At 38.2% G+C, this 18325-nt stretch overlaps 1 protein-coding gene across 2 annotated transcripts in view; it reads right to left on the reverse strand.

The window, feature by feature from the left end:
* Rab27 (RAS oncogene family member Rab27) overlaps positions 1-16973 on the reverse strand; it is a 47704-nt gene extending 30731 nt beyond the window's left edge. The window contains exons 1-3 of one of the 2 annotated variants that reach the window (XM_067111308.1): positions 16872-16973; positions 13199-13357; positions 9914-9987 (exon numbers count right to left, since the gene is read on the reverse strand). In XM_067111308.1, coding sequence (XP_066967409.1) covers positions 9914-9987; positions 13199-13357; positions 16872-16958 — 320 coding nt within the window. In that variant the 5' untranslated portion in view covers positions 16959-16973. The other variant, XM_067111309.1, reaches the window with a different exon arrangement.
* Between the last annotated feature and the right edge of the window lie 1352 nt (positions 16974-18325).

The raw sequence follows: 18325 nt of genomic DNA on the forward strand, positions 1-18325 counted from the left end.
TCATTCCAAATAACGATTATTGCAACCTATTTCAGCGTACATCACCATTTCTCTGATGGATGCACTCCATGTCTCCCATTATGGGACTTCATACTGAAATGAAGAAATTTCTTACTTCATACTGAAATAAAGAAATTTCTTATTACAAAAAAAGGTAGAACAGATGTTCCTAAAAGGCATCACCTACATTATATGGTCCTAATGGCATTGCTATTAATTGCAACTTCCCCATGTTTTCCATCCTGCACCTATTTTAGTACTTGGATAAAAACTTCTCTCAAGATTTAAACAGTTTCCTATTACACTGAATAGGAAATACTGCAGACTTAACATAGCTTTTAAATAGAAACCATGAAAGGTTTTTATCTAATTTTTGTTTTCAAGTAATGTGTCAGTTCCCTAACCTATATGATTCATTAATCATGCTTTCCATGACTGAGGATTTATCTTCACTAGTCATCCAGTAAAAAATCCTTCCAATTATTTTTGCTAATTCTAAATAAAAAAAAAATAATAATCTAGACACCTTCCTAATAGAAATTATTGGCCCTCACCTCATTACAAATGTCAAATTCTACAGTAAATAAAACATAATAAGCACTGTTACCTATCTATATCCCTTCCTAATAGAAATTATTAGCCCCTACCTACATTACAAATGTCAAATTCTATGGTAAATAAAACATAATAAGCACTGTTACCTATCTATATCCCTTGCTCTACTCTCTCTCCCAGTAACATGTTAACCCCAAATTAAAGCTACCAAGCAACACCCCTGCAACACCCTTAACTTCACTTATAGGTAATATATCATATAAAACAGCCTCTACAATCATGTGCAAATCAAACTCCTATATTCAAATGGATTAAAAGAGAAAGAACTTCTTGAAAAATATGATACTCATTATATAATTGGCTTTTATTGTGTGGCATGTAATCATCCCAGATATTTCAGTTCCTCTAAAAAGAAAGAAACAGAATAGTAGTTAGCCACTTCTAATGTACATGAGTAAGTGGATCCATGGGTCTAAAGCAGCTATTTGTGCCATTATTCATATTGTCTAATACATGAGCTGCAAGAAATCTGCAGGCTGAGAGGTGGAAACTAGCATTGGCAGTATTGAGAAAATTGATTATAAAAAATTTTAGTTTCACCATAAATCTGCTACTTGCAATTTGGCCAAATTTCTATTTAGGTGAGAATGACTGAGATACTAAAAACCTGATAATAAGATACCAGAGATTGTTTGTGAGAACAAACTTTGATAAGTTGAACTGACTCAAAAAATTTTGCATTTAGTATACTCTTGGCTCATTCAGTCAGCCTCCTGCTTCAGAACTGTTGGGAAATTTGATGAATAAGAGAGCAGTAATGTTCCAGAAGGACGGGACTTATACACTAAGTGTGATATACTGTAGCTGAAATTAACCCTTGGAAGTCTATATATCATAGAAAATATCCATCTATAATGAATAAAGGAAAGGATGGTTAATTTCATGAATCTATGGATCTAGGAACTTCTCCTGAAGCAGGGACAAAGAATTAGAGGTCTGACCCCACCATGAAGACGTTTCGAATTACTAGATAAGTTAAAGAATAACTATGATCTTACAGCCAAGAACCATAGTTTGAGCAGGTATGTCATCAGCAATATCCTAAAGGCTCCTAAACTATGCTGCCTGCACTAGAATGGAATAGCACATATATTCCAAGTTACTAGTTTCTGATACATACAGGGGGAAGGTTACCAATGAATTGCAAATATCTGTGCAGCTGAAGAATTAGTGAAATTTATTTCTGGTGATAGAAATTAACTTCTTGTTATAATGTGGTTTGGATTCCACAATAAGCTGTAGCTCCCGTTGCTAGGTAACCACTTGGTTCTTAGCCACGTAAAATAAATCTAATCCTTCGAGCCAGCCCTAGGAGAGCTGTTTATCAGCTCATTGGTCTGGTTAAACTACGGTATACTTAACTTAACTTGAAGGCCTTCTTCGTACTTGGCATACTACGAGTGTGATGGAATAGCAAAGGACGCAGTGGTTTGGTCCAGTAAAGTGGGATTTGTATCTTTAACAACAGTCAGCTGCAAGGATAGACCTAACAACTTCCGATCCTTGACTACCATACCAATCCTATAAACATGCTTATGATTTTGTGTCATGAACACCAGACAATCTTATTTTTTTCCCCTTGTTAAACCTCTCATTTCCTGATCCCACCACTTACTCTTTTTAGTTCTTCCAGTTCCCAGACTCATCTCCAAGTAACAAAGCCAGAAAGGCTGTATCCAGTATAAGGAAAGATCCTCTTGGATCTTGGGGAATGTTACTTTGGTATTCTTGCTGGTCATGATTTCAACCACCTTGCCTTTTACATATACATGATGAAAGAATGCTTTCAGATCCAAATAAAACTAGCAGATACTAACTACTGCTCACATTTGCTAGTCCATGTGTTGAGATTAAGATTTGTGAGTGGAAAATTCTTTCATAACTCATTCAGAAAAATATCTTGCTAGTCATAGTAATTAAGGAGCTCAAAAATTACGACTTCAAAGATTGTCATGTTTATTGAACCATCAAAGAAAAAAATTTCAAACGTTCCTGAACTCAAATGCATTTGTGGACATAAAAAAGTTTAACTATCAAGAAATGCAGTAAGACATAAGATCCTCAAATTTTACAAAGCAGAACTTTTTGATGTATGGTCACATCGTCCGAAGTGAAAGACTGCATAAAGCTTGTCAATTACGTTTGCACTGACACACTTTCTGAAGTCTTGGCAGTAGTATTTCCAATGAGCAATAGCCTAATCTGGTCTGGATAAGGAGATAATGGAGGTGCCACTTCCTTGCCATCAAGAGAGCAGCAACGAAGAAATGATCGTTTCTCGGCTGAAAAAATACTGGGCTTTATATAATTCATATTTGCAATCTGTTGTCATAGGTCCCAGGTCATGTCTCACAGCAGGCATTGCATTTTCAGTCCCATCAACAGCTGCATGATACATGACATTTTGCGATAGTGCTTGCCCCCTTGCTCTGCCAGCAGCCAATCTTAGCTCCTGCTGTTCATCAGTTTCTGTGGCCCACCTTTGTGCCTCCCTTGCTCTGCCAGCAGCCAATCTTTGCTCCCTCTGTTCGTAATCTTTGTTCCCAAAGTTCATCAGTTCCTGTGGCCTGCCTTTATACGTCCTTTGCTCTGCCAGCAACTAATCTTTGCTCCGATCATGTAATTACTTGGTAAGTATATATAAAACTTTATTTTATTATAAAAATGTCATTTTTATATAAGTAACTTACCAAACAATTACATAGCTGAATCCCACATTGATTGGAGGTGGGATGATGGACATATGCTACCCCAAAAAAGACTCTGATATGGAAAAGAATTTGGAATAGAAAGTTAGCTAGCATCTTCAAATGCTTGTTGTAACCTTACCTGGTGAGGGAGCAACAGCAGACAGGTACTGCCTCTGGTTGTAGCTCCTCTTGACCTGTAGTGGCGTGGCGGTAGAGCCAAGGGTCGCCTCTACTTGTGTGGGTGCTTTGCAACATAGGAGATTAATCACAGGTTGCCAAAGCTTACGATCCAAAAGGGTCATACAAATAATATGTGGATGTGCCCTTGCCGTGAGCGCAGTACAATAGAATAACAAAGACCAGATAAAATTAACCTACACCACCACAAAATTTTAACCAAAGCCATAAAATACAGATTGGTGACACTCACGACTCAGTGTTCACCAGACTTCCCAAGAAGTGCAACTACCTGAAGAACGGACCTACCTAAAGTACTGCATTTTTTGTACACCATTTCAATATCCTGAAAGTAAAACATGGCAAACACTGACTTGCACCCCCAAAATGTTGCTTGCAAAATTGAAGAGAGAGACAGATTAAGTCTGAAAGCCAAAGACATCGCCACAGCTCTTATTTCATGAGCCTTTACTTTACATAAGGGCAGTAAATCATCTTGAATTCCCAAATGTGCTTCCGAAATCACAGATCTTAAAAAGAATGATAATGCATTCTTGGGCAAAAGACGGATGGGGTCTTTCACAGACTACCACAGATTCGAGGCCGAACCTCTAAGGTTTTTTGGTTCTTTTAAGGTATACTCTCAAGGCTCTTACAGGGCAGAGGACTTTCTCTTGATCGGATCGACCGAGTACTTCGGACAGGGTCTTGATTGAAAAAGAGCGAGGCCAAGGGTTAGTCTGGGCCTCATTCTTGGCCAAAAAATCCAGAATCAGTGAGTATACAGCATTGCCTTGTGAGAAACCTACCCTTTTATCGATGGCATGAAGTTCACTGGCTCACTTGGCTGTAGCCAATGCCATCAAGAATAAGTTCTTCTTCGTCAGATTCAGAGGTGACAATGAATCCAAAGGTTCAAATGGCAGTCCTGACAGCCATTTAAGGATCACGTCCAAGTTCCAAGCGATTCCCAAGGGTTTTGCTTGCTTACTAGCATTAAAATGTTTTATTAAATCGCTGATGTCTTGGTTTGAAGACAGGTCTACTCCTCTATGTTTAAATACTGAACTCAACATCGCTCTGCAACCCTTGATGGTAGATGTTGCGAGTCCTTTCGAGGTTCTAAGATGTAACAGAAAATCTGCGATTTGGGCTTCAGATGTTTGAGAAGAGGAGATATTTCACTCCCGGCACCACTTCCGAAAAACTGCCCACTTGGCTTGGTAAACTGCAGTAGAAGATTGTCACCTACACTTAGCAATAGCCTCTGCAACCTTCCTTGAGAATCCTTTCGCTCTGACAAGCTCCCTGACAGTCTGAAGCTGTCAGAGTGAGAGTGAATAACCCTTGATGGAATTGGAAAAAGTGCGGCTGTTTGAGAAGATTTCTCTTCTGAGGATGTAGCCTTGGGACATCCGTCAAAAGGCCTAGCAGATCAGGGAACCACTCCTTGAGTGCTCCTCTTCTACAGGTTCCTCGATGGAAGAAGCAGGTGATCCTGAGGGGTCCACAGTCTCTTGCACTACCAGAGTTGGCTTTTGAAGAAGGCTCAGAACTTTATCAAGCTAGAGTTGAAGCGACACAAACAAAGGATCCTGAGCAACAGACAGAAATTCATCTGAAGCATCAGATACTGGAATCTCTCCTTGCAGGGTCACAAAGATGCTACAAGTAGGGAGGACTTCAAGAGAAGCGCCCACAGAGGACTTCAAGAGAAGCTCCCACAGAGACTGGATGCACGGATGTTGGGCGCCCACTCGCTGTCGGAACAGACACTGGCTCCTTGAAAGCGGTTGCATTCTTCGTGGACACTTGGCGCCCAAAGGATGGGCACTCGGCACCTGGGCACTCGATGATTTGATGTTCAAACTCTGAGTGGTCATACACGGGCTCTTCCAACTTTGAAAGGCAGAAACTGCATACTCGTGCGATGGGCGCTCGGATGAAGTGCGCTCATAACATGGGCACTCAGACACTGGGCGCTCTATACAGTGAACCCCCGTATTCACGGGGGATGCGTCCCATACCCCCCCGCGAATAGGTCAAATCCGCGAATGCTTAAAACCCCTCTACAAACACTTAGAACTGCCCATTTTGATAGCTTAAACCAAGAAAAACCCTGTAAAAGTGCTTATACCTGAGTATTTTAATAGTTCTATCACAAAAAGTGCATTTATTCATGAAAATTATATGAAAATACAGTAATTAGTGAATATTTCTCAGTTAAAAATACCACGAATGGGCGAATTTTCCACGAATGATGGCTAGATATGTTCCACAGAGAAACCCGCGAATGCGTGAGTCCGCGAACCATGAGAACGCGAATACGGGGGGTTTACTGTAGATGATAACTCGGACACCGAATGATCTTCAGGTTAGCGCTTACACACAACAGTATCATACACTGGGCGCTTGAACGCTTTGCGCCGATAAGCTGGACTGGCACACACTCTTTTGCGGTCAGAATGCACTTTCGCAACTGAATGGGCACGAGAATCTCTTGCTGGCGACTCCCAAAAACTACAAGAAGGGAAAGGGCTACGTTCTCTCTCTACAGCTCGCTTACAAGACGGGGGTAATCTGTTTCCAAGGAAGAGCCTGGCCTTTACAATGTCCTAGAAACTTTCACAAAACTAAACTGCCACTGTGCTTCTTGGATGCGGGAAAGTCTGAATCATTTGATGATAGGGCATGTACATCCAATCAAACACCTTTCCACAGGTGTTCTTCCACAGCCTGGGATTGGTGGGCAACAGGCTCGGATGAGGCAACGACTGCTCGTGGGCAAACCCCACCGACCTCCCTCGGACTGCCAGTCTGCTTCCTCCCAGGTGAGCAAGGGGAGTTTAGCAGGGACCTCGGTCTAGGAGCATCGGCGGGACGAACAGCCGCTCCCTCCACTAATGCTGCACTTGACACTATATTATTAAATTTGTCCATCAGGGCCTTCACATAATTCCCAATCTGGGAAACAGTATTCACAAGCAAATTAAATTTTTGATCTATCCGTGCTTCTAAGTTGGCAATGGCAATGGGTTCAGCAGAATGAGAGCTAGGTAATGGAGTGACAGGAAAAGCTGGAGGACTGGAAATGGGAGAAAAGCTGTCAGAGGTGCTGAAGAGATAGGCATAACATCAATATCAACTCCTGGGGAATGACCTGTACTAGAGGAAGCCTTAGTTTCAGCTCTAGCTGTAGCTTTTCTCAGTTGGTCACGCTGTAATTTGTCTAAGTGTGTCTGTAAAGTCTTCCACTTCCCCTTATCCCAGTTCTTACATTCTTCATAATTAGGCTCAGGAGAGCAACTTTGCTCCCTACAAGAACTAAATACGGTATGCGAGTCATATTTTGCAGAAGTGAATCTAGTTTTGCTGCCTTTGCTGCAATACCTAATGCTAGACATACTAGAGTCAGACATAATAGGTCAAAAGTCCAATTGGGCAAGTCACAATCAAAGATATAATCCAGAATTCCAGCTAAGCTAAATGGCTGCGCTACCAAAAGCAGTATACCTACACCCAAAACAAAAGAGCGCTACCGCGAATTTCAAATTTTGAGCTGCCATGTAAAGTAGAAACTATAGCTACAGGTTGACCATCACTAATCCGGCAATCAGTAGTCCGGAACAATCAGTAATCTAGCACAAATTTCGGCTACAGTACTGTAATTTCTAATGTTTCCGCACTAATTTTCAAATTTCCCGGGTCGCTGTGCTAACTCGCTCGCAGGCCGCTTCGATTTGGTGGCGCATTGTGCTGCATCAACAAACTGGAGGTGTTTGTAAACATAGGCATGCTTTTGCTGTTCCATTTTTTACATTTAATATTGTCTTTTGGCCTACGCTATGGTATATCGTATAGGCTACATATACAGTAGCCTAGCCTACATTATACTAAACTCTATTCACATATTAACAGTATTATACAAACATCAACATAACGAATATGCATCTTTTTCATGGATCTTTTAAAAAGTTATGCTTTACTACATTGTATACAATTGCGTATATTCCCATATAGCCTATTGCTTTTGTATTATAAATTGTTTTGTTTTGGGAATCGATAACGCGGTGTTTATTTCGCCACATTTAATTCAGTTCAGAGAGCTTTTCTTGCTTCTAGTAAGCATAAATGAATATAGATACTTTATTTATTTGGGACAAGGATATTTTTCGTTATACGAAATGTTTTTAAGTCGAAATATAACTTAAATACGTCTCGTTGTGAAATTAATTTAGCTATTTTTTTCCTTAATATGTGACGTTCGCGGGAATCGCGGCTGGCCATTTTGGGGGCATGTTTGTTTTGCGTAAAAAATAAAAAATAAAGATTCTGTTCGCTATTTTCTCTTGATTTCATCATAATACGAGCTTTATGTATTTATCTTTTATCGGCGTGAAAACAGCAGTAATTTGTATTCTTTCATGCCCAGTAGTTTTGATTAAAATACAATCTCTCCAATTTTATTTACGGTCGAGTTTCATCCATGTTGCCGATGCACAATAATTTATAGTCATTAGCAGCTTGAACATTGTTTTCTCAGCTTCAGCTACAACTTGCAGCTTAAAGTTACTGTAGCAGTATATTTGCTTGCCGATCTTTTCTCCAAAGCGAATAAGGGTATAGTGTAAAAAATATATCAGTCCTATTGTACATTACTTAGCGTCATTTGTAACATAACTACAGTCATTATTTAACTGTACAATGGTTGAAATACAAGCATAACAGTTGTTATCCGGGACAATTACTAGCAAAACAACAGTTTCCCATTCGGTTGTTTATTACTGTACGCATTTATGCAAGAGTATAACATTACTAACAATACTTTTATCATTCTCTTTTACCTTTTTAACTAGCAGATGGAATAAAGAGATGGAGGAAAAGAAGTTGGTCTCTCTCGCTGCATGCGCCTGCACGAAATCTAACGATATTTCTTAAATATTTTCGTACCGGTATTAATTGCTAACCCCAGCGTAAACTCGATATATCATAAGTCGAATTATTGTAACTTGAGCACTGCCTGTATTTGATAATTGTCTTTTCTTTATTAACCAACTTGTACTGATTTATGGGATATTTTAATTCTAGGATGAGGTGCTTAGCTACTGTTTCGTGTATTCTAGCCTAATAAATGGCTAATCCGGCACCCTCTAGGTCCCAATGATGCTGGATTAGTGATGGCCAACCTATAATTATTTGGTAAGTTACTTATATAAAACAGGCAGTTATAAGCATTTTTAAATGGGGTTTCCGTATTCGCGGGTGGGTGTGGTACGCATCCCCACGAATACCAGGGACGATTGTACTTTGGCAAATTCGTCAGTCAATAAGCATCTTATGGCATATGAGCATTTACACATAAAAATAAATGAAAGGTAAAACAAAAGTAACTGAAAAAGAAAAAAAAAAACACAAACACAATTTGCCAAAGGCCACTGGGGACTGTGTAATACTTGTGGATACTACTGCAGATGAACAAAAAATGGACACGTCTGTTGAAGCCCCCTGGAATCTGGCAACACATGACTACTGTTTCTTTCTTTAAGAAGGACTGAAGTGCATGGGGCAATTTTTGGTACACATAATGGCTATTTATAAATAATATGTTTGTGATAGGACAAATTTAGATTAAAATGCCTATATAATAATATGGTAATTCCTAAATCAGTTCCCTGCCAGAGCACAATAATTTCATATTTTTTTACAAAATATTCTTCATATGATGCACATGTTGAGTTTCTACACACAATGTGCCTACAAATAAATGGTAAAGCAAGTACAAAAAATGTTAAAGCAAGTCGAAGTTGTATGCACAGCATTTTAAATGACATAGGCCTACAGTATCTGATTCTCTGCAAGAAGCAAATAATGTGTTGTAACATTATATGATTCCAGTACTGTACATGGAATTGTAAATTAATTTGCAACTAATCTTTTTCTCAGATATCCATATAACATGAAAAATTCCATGGAAATTTGTTCACAAATATCAAAATTAATAGGTAACTTATACATTACCATCACCCCTTTAAATTTTCTACATTAATTTACAATCCACAACTATACTAACTGAGTTTCTAAATACCTATCCATATACTGCAATTCGGCAGAATTTACAAAGTAAAACAACTTATAAAATTATATTATGGAGGAGTTAAGCAACTTATTTGGGTTGGTGAACAGCTATAAAAAAACTAAAATGAAAGAGCAAATAACATCTCTGTTAGAGATTCATGTCATGCAAATGTTAGCCAATATAAAAGATAGTGATGCAGTGCACTACACCCAAGAACATCTCAAAACTATATGCCATAATACAAACCATTTCTTAATATTCAGAACTTTTAGTTGTTTATGATTAACAGGATTACTGTATCAAGTTGATACCTGAGTACTGCAAGATAAAATGTGAATTAAAACTAAAACCCTACTTTTCCTGTCCAGCTGTATCCCAAAGCTGAAGATGAACTCCCTGGGGTCGACCTGTGCCATCTCCTCGATATATCTGGAAAAAAAAAAAAAACATATAACAAACTCATAAAAAATGCAAAATACTCAAAATAAAATAAATAAAAACAAATATAATAATTAGTGTAAGTAATTACCATAAATTCAGGGTTTTAAAGACATTATAACCTCGTAGATACACTACAGTTCTGACTAGCAAAATCTTTAAAACAATACATAACATAACAACAAGGTGGTAAATTCCTTGGTGGCAACACACAAGTTGATGGCTTTGTTTTGGTTGGTGAGCTGTGTGCATCTGACTGTCTCAATGCGCTGAAGTAGTGTAACACTGGCTGGTACCGCATATTGATTGTTGTAGTTTTTCAGTTCATTTTTTAAAAATTTGTTTCATGTTTTTTCTTCATTGATTTTAATATTAGCTAAGATTTTCCAAAGCAGACATAACAGCAAACAGAAAAACTTGAACTGATTATAAAGGTAAACCCCATGTTCGCAGGGGATGCATTCCAGACCCCCCAAGCGAATAGTTAAAATCTGCAAATACTTGCTACTCCCTCCTCTAAAAATGCTTATAACTGCCTGCCTTGAAAGTTCAAATACCAAACGTATACTTAAAGTATCATCCTACATCAAATATACCTTAAATTATTATCCTATTACTGTATTAATCTTTGAAATTATATTATTAATATAAAATTTCAAAGTCATCTTAAACATTAGTACCCTTAAAAATATATACATACATACTTCTAAGCCTTCCAGCCAAAGCAGAGAGAGAGAGAGAGAGATTTACCACTTCGACTTATATCCAACAAAGAGAGAGAGAGAGAGAGAGAGAGAGAGAGAGAGAGAGAGAGAGAGAGAGAGAGAGAGAGAGAGAGAGAGAGAGAGAGAGAGAGAACTATGAGGCAAGAAACGCCGAAGAGCTGCATATGCAGAAGGGGAGGAATCTTCATCTAAGTCCTTATTCAACTACTCCTCCACACACAACACTGGCGATAAGGATAACTCCGTAACAGACTTCGCGGCAGGGGAAGGCTTCTTCAAAAAGCCTAGAATGTCATCCAGTCGCTGTTGGATGGGAGCCAATGATGGATCCACAACTGAACGAGCTGGAGTCTGATGCGAGAAAGCTGGCGCTGCACCATGGAACTGGCGCCAAGCGCTTAGAAGAGGAGAGTGGGCAACCCTAATGGGCGCTCGGACACTGCTGCACCAAAGGGCGCTACTGGGCGCTTGTGTCTGTGAGTGGAAGACGAGCATTTGGGCACCAAAATCTGACGTTCCACATCTGATCGCACTGTCGCGCAACACTCCGGGCTGTCCAAAAAACTGCATAAAGGCTTAGAACTGACTCTCTTGCAAGGCACCAGAGGGGTGCAGATTACATCCACTGCGGGTCTTTTCAATGGCCTTGACTCATCACTGAAATGCCATTGGCACCTCTGTTCAGGGCTTGACACCTCTGAACTCGAGGAAAGACAATGCACTCCCAAAAAGATGCCTTTCTACTGGCTGTCTGTTGCGCCCTGGGACTTGACTTCAGGTGCAACTGAGGGGCCGACTACCAGTGGGCAGACCCCACCGACCTCCCTTGTACCTCCGGTATGGCTTCTTCCAGGTTCAGGGGTGTGTGCCAGGGACCTTTGCTTAGGAGAATGGGGCGGGCAGCCCGCTCCTCCACCAACACGCCACTAGCACTATTAGCAATCACTTTACTCACTTGGTCCATAAGGGCTCGAACCGAAGTTGCTAATTGGGCAACAGATTCCATGATTAACTCAAACTTCCAACTGAATTTTGACTCAAAGTTGGCAATGGCATTGGGCTCGGAAGCGTGGAAGCCTGGTAAAGGAACCAGTGGTATAGCTGGAGAACTGGGAATAGGGGACATTAAAGGAACAGATACAAAAGAAACATCAATACTACTAGAAGACCTAGCAGATTCCTGACTAACTGTAGTCTTATTACCATTCCTAACTGACACTTTTCTCTTCCTGCCCCTTTCTAATTGGGATGGATGAGAATTTAAGAATTTCCATTGTTTTGGATCCCACTCTACACATTCAACACAAGATAATTCTATAAAACAGGCTTGGCCCCTGCAATCTACACACATGGTATGTGAATCATGCTTCACTCAAGTCAATCCTATATTACAGCCTTTGCTGCAAAGACGAGTACAGTACTAGATGTACTTACGTCCGACATGGTCGAAGAACAAGTCTATCAGCAAAAAAAGTCTTAATATTGAAAAAATAAGTCTCAATAATGAATGCAGTCAAATTCATGAAAAAACTTTGGTCTTCTAAGAAAACTTATCACTGTTAAGTTGCTGAAGGCTACCAAAAGGCAAATATACTTCACCAATTTGTCTCAAACCAACAACCAGTAAAACAAACGAATTCCAAAATTAGCTGAAAGCTCACAACCTTTGTTACAAGCCAGCAGAAACAAATTAAGGCACTCTGCCGAGTTGTTCCTCTCTTTCCTGAAAGTGGTAGGGGCTAGTTACCTACATCAAAACAAAAGTCACTAATGCGAATTTCAAATTTTACCTGCCGTACTTGTTAGAAACTATAGCTATATAACTATTTGGTAAGTTACTTATATAAAAATGTGTCTTAACCATATGGCATATAAAGACTACTGTAATTATAACATTTACCTCACACATAAGGTGATGCAAATTTACTACAGTATCACTATAAATTTACCAAAGGTAACAAAGACAAAAATCTGAAGAAAACTTACAAAAATAAATTAGTATTACTGGAATAAAAATATTCTGTTAAAACCATATAGTAAAATGATCAAGCAAAATACAGTACTTTATTCAGGTGAATTCACTCTCAAAATTCAAAGAAAAGCTTTCAGAGTAATGGAATTTTTCAGATCTATCCTTCATTAAAACAAAAGTAGATGAACTGACATGAATAAACATGACAAAACTCATTTTTGCTTACAGATGCTGCAATACAGTATTAAAAAAAATATCCACACTGCACATGAATTCTCACTACAGTATACTTAAAATTTTTCTCTTAAAGTCCTTAAGAAGTTGAATTGATTAGGTCACAAAAAGAGAAAAGTTTAGGATAATTATAAAGTGACATTCATATCACTAAAATGTAGTCTCACAGCTTTTAACACAGTATTCTATATGTATTATATTTCTAATCTGCTTAGCTTTTAATCTGGTGAAATGCATACTGTATACAGTCAAGTAAAAAATATTAGCTTACCAGCCGTTTTTCTCTGAAGTCAATTCCAACAGTTGAAATGAACTGCTGCTGAAATATTCCTTCAGTGTACTGATAGAGAAAACTAGTTTTTCCAACACCAGAATCTCCCAAGGCCAAAAACTTGATGAGATAATCATAATCTTTTCCACTACTCATGATCTGCAAGAAAAAACAATCATCACACACTATTATGACTGATAACAACAATATAAGATTGCCCATAATCTTCAATCACCAATGATATAAATTTCACTCTTCACAAAATACCTTACAATGTATCACAAAAAAGTTAAGATGTTGATAAGATAATACTGTGGTATGATAAGGGTCACTGATGGCCACTATAATGTTATCCCTTATTCTCATATTGGGATGGGTCAGATGCCATTCTCAGATACCAAGAAGTTATAAGTTTGATATCTACGTGATGGCCACACATACCACGGCATATTAAGATACCAATGCACAATAAGATAAGAATCATACCGCAACTTGAGCAAAATCTTTTCATCAACTGTATCTAAACTTCAAGTAGAACCATGAACCCTTGCCCCAAGCATTAATTCTAGACTTGGTGTTACATGGTTCCTACCTGGACCTCTATGAAGTCTACATCTCTGAATTTATATTTCCTGTATACAAAGGACAAACTAGATCTAGCTTAAGAAATAGGCTACCCAAAACTTAACTAGCACGACAAGGCCTCAGCCTCTAAACTATGTAAAGCCAAGGAACTTTTTGGTCACAGGAAAGATATATACTATACATGGTATTTACAGCCAGCAACCTAGCAATGGGAACAAGGACATCCAGCTCCATAACTGGGGTCCATTGGTAAGATGTTAACATCTTGGAATAGAAGAATCCAAAGACTATCACAGACTTCTCCAATCAATTATCTGATTTTGTGAAAATTAGGCTATAAAGCACAGCAACACTTTCAGCCATTCAATGCTAAAGACAGTAAAAAGAGGGAGTTGGCATGGTTGAATAGCATTAGAGAAGAAAGGAAGTTGGAATGGAAGCCAAGTAAAAAGCCAAAAAGCAGATCCAGAAACAGGCCATCGAAAACACTGCAAAATACCTTAGTAATGACTATAGTGCACCATGTGAGGTGCGCTGATGACATTAACCTCCAGCAGAGGTTAGTCAATTATGCAGCTCATGTAAGCTAGTGTGCATAAGCTATACTATATCCTAATTTCTTGCACAGCCTAACTATGTATAGCCTATGCTTACTAGATTCAGACTACTTTAACAGTAACACCTACAGCAAAAAAAAGAAAGAAAAAAAAAAAGACTTGACCATGAATACTGATGAGAAATCAACTAAGGAATAATGTTCGTTTCCAGTCTGAAAATCCCTACTCGATTTTTTTTTATATCTTGCGAACCTTCATAAAAATGAAAAAATATTCTATATACTTAATTCTTGCAAACTAATATTTATCATAATAAAAAATAAAATATATGTAAATAATTGAGGTTTTTTCTAAGTTTAAACTTTGCAAAATGCACTTAGGGACATTTGATCCCCCAGGGGCTAGTATTAAACATGGCGAAATACACTTGACACCCCATGGGCTAGTACTAAACACAGCGAAACAGTGTAGATGAATCACTGTTTTGCTGTGTTTAGTACTAGGCCTTATATGGAACTGGAGTTTGGACTGGAAACGAAGTTTTACCCAACCAAGCACCTAATACCCCAGATTAGATGCACACAGATTATTCTCCTACACACAGTATCATGTCAGGATCCAGGAGTGGCAAAACCCCTTGGCCCAGGCTGGGAAATGGTGCTCTTGGTTAGGTTAAGATATATCCCTGTTGAAATACGTCAGCAACCACCAGCAGAAATAACGTGTACAACTCCTACATTTTCATCATTTACGGAAGTAGGCTATAGATCTACGTTCAAATGAAGTAGGCTCACTGTTGTCTATGGCGACGCCTAGGGCAAACTTACTGGCTAACAGGCTAGATTGCCTTCTCTATTCATCAGTCTGCGGTAGCGTTTGCCATCGTGATAATATTGTCGGGTAACTGGCCATTCTACCTAACAAATAACCTCCTAATGTCTAGGGTATCCTACTGTTGCTTTATCAAAATACTGTCCTTGACAGCAGTAAGACTACCAGTACACATTTAAGCTTAGTCTGCTATAAAGTTTACGATTGCCTGAGCCTTTTGCCGGATATAAGTACTTATCTTAACAGAGATAACAATAAATTGCAATCATAATTACGGTAAGTGATCAATGCACTTGACGGAAACCTCCAACAATGTTCGAGAACGGTGTCTGTGCAACAGTTTTGACTTTTGAGTTTGACACTTGCTGGTAACCAAAACACAGCTGAAACGTAAACGCGTTCTTAATAGAATACGCTGACAACTCGGCAGGCTATCACATCGTCTAATAGATTGTACTCTGGAGGAGCCTTTGGCACTTTTCACTTTGTTTGGTTTTATCCGGACCCACTAAGAAGTGGGTCCTGGGTTTTATGTACAGCCCTCCACAGGGATAATTCCCTCTCTGGCAAGCCCTTGTACGTTTTCAAAATAAGGTGCTTCTTATATTTTATAATTGCCGTTCAGTGTTTTCTCGTCGGTATCGCAGCTCCTGCAGGATAGGCGAGTCTTTAGTTCTTTCTTTAAATTTGCTTTCTTCTTATTAAATTGCATAGCAGATTATCAGTCAAAGCCATGATCCGTATTATTTTTCATCTCTGACACATATTCTTTACATATACTGTGCACTTATTGCCATCATATGTTTTATGGTTAGTATCACTATGACCTTCTTTTACACAGTTTGACACTTGAAGATGTTGCTAGCACATTCATTTGACTTGTGATTTTCACCACTTCTAGGGTAAGCTTAGTCATCTCTACAATTTGTTGTGCTGTGACCAAATTCCTGACATTTATAACATTGATTGGCCATGTAACAGTCGTATACTTTGCAGCGGCTATACAGTGTACACAATTTGTCACCTCTATCATAGATAGCCTTTCGTATTTGCGGTGTGCATTTGATGATACACTCTTTATATTTGTCATCTTTGGCTATCATTTCCTTTACAATTTTCAGGTCGTCATTTTCAGAAATGAGGCTATCGATGGATTTTTCTTTACAATGTTATCGACAATGTCATCCTCATCCTTCGGGACACAGGCTGTTTTTATTTTTGGTTTAAGTTTACCCTTCTCATTTACTGATATATTGTTAATATTCTGAATCTCCATTTTTGCCTTTTCTAAGTTTTTCCTGTCTGGAAATCTTACAAATAAGTGTCCATCTCTTGTTGTTTTAACCTGTTCAATTGGTGCCGTTGTTTTACACATAATTTGTCTCTTTTCATTAGATTGTAGATTTGATCAGAAGCACTTTTTTTTTGTCTTTAGTGATTCAGCATAAGTTTTGTCCATGTTTGTCATGGCCTTTACATCTTTATCAATATTATCAATTTTGTTTTGGATTTCATCTATGTTGATCATTACGTCACTAGTTTTCTGAGCCGAATCCTGAATCAACTTTGTTAATATCTGTTTTCTTTATTTCTTCAAGTTCATCTTCAATGAGTTTTTTGTGTGTTCTTTGTTCAGGCCTCTTGCAATTATTACAGATGTACAATATGTTAACACTACGAAGTATGTGTGTGTAACTGACCTCGATGCCTGAACATTCCTTCCTCATCAACTTCCCCAGAGCAATGTCTGCAGGCTGCTGACTCTCTCTTGATTTGGGTTGACTCATCCGTCTCTAGTATTTTATTTAGTGTTCCATCTTTACATGCTGCTTCGATAATTATGAGATAATGTTCGTATGATAGTTTCATCATCCCTTTACTTGATTTAATTTCTACAGTATTTATTTTCTCTTTTTCCTTCCTCTTCCTCATATTCACTTTGAACATCGCGCGAGTCAGGCACTTTTCACAGAGCACTTCACAGACACATCATACCCACATGAAAGCAATACCAAATGTGAAGTATGAATGTGTATTCTTATACCATTTAATTTTCTTTGTATTGCATCTGCTTTTTGTTTCCTTAAACCGTACTCTTAACATCCAAAAGTTATATGACGATATAAATCACTGTGATGACTGGCTGTTGGGGCCACATGAGCACGTCATAACCTGAAGCATAATTTAGCATAGAAGAATTTGACTGTCAATATATTATAAGGCGAGTTACCTAGGAGATAGAGTCTCAGATGCTGTTAACCCGAATAGAAACCATGAAAATGTGTAGTAGAGTAACATGGCCTTCCAAAACATCGTAATGAAGCTAACTAATGAAGGCACCATTCTTGAAGGAGTTACTAAGTACTATTCTCTTGACGGATTATTAGTTGTCTAGCCTCTACTTAACGAGAAACAGGGAGAATGGAATCCACTCACTGGTCAAGAGTGACAGTTACCTTAAACAGACAACAGCCTATCGCTCTGCTATCTGAGAACTTGATGTTGGTATAAACAGGTATCGTTCTAGAACTAAACTTCGCCAACTAGTGGATCAGTTTTCTTTGTTATAATGTCTTGTCACCTTAGTATAACAGCTAATTTACAAACAAACCCCATAGAGATTGTTTGGCATGGTGTGGGGGAATCCTAGAATTTTGCAAGAATCACTTGTACAACATTCAGTTTACAGATATGCAAAGCAAAGGTTAGATGACATGAATTTTATCTGGGAGAACTGTTCCCAGTGAAATATATCGAAATTGAAAACAAGCATCGGTCTTCCATATTATCCTATCATGTTGTTTGGCCTAGCCATTGTCTTTCAGGTTAAAAGGAGCAGAGAAACTTCAGCTGGTAGCCTTTTAGTTGTTGAGATTGAAAATGTATCTTTCATTCAAAGCATACCAAATAAAATAGACTATATCCAGCGTAGAAATAACTGTTCAGGCAGTCATATATATATATATATATATATATATATATATATATATATATATATATATATATATATATATATATATATATATATATATATGTGTGTGTGTGTGTGTGTGTGTGTGTGTGTGTGTATATATATATATATATATATATATATATATATATATATAGTATATACACACATATATATTAGCTTATATATATATATATATATATA

The sequence above is a fragment of the Macrobrachium rosenbergii genome, chromosome 11 (assembly GCF_040412425.1).
Source record: "Macrobrachium rosenbergii isolate ZJJX-2024 chromosome 11, ASM4041242v1, whole genome shotgun sequence".
NCBI classification, from domain to species: domain Eukaryota; kingdom Metazoa; phylum Arthropoda; class Malacostraca; order Decapoda; family Palaemonidae; genus Macrobrachium; species Macrobrachium rosenbergii.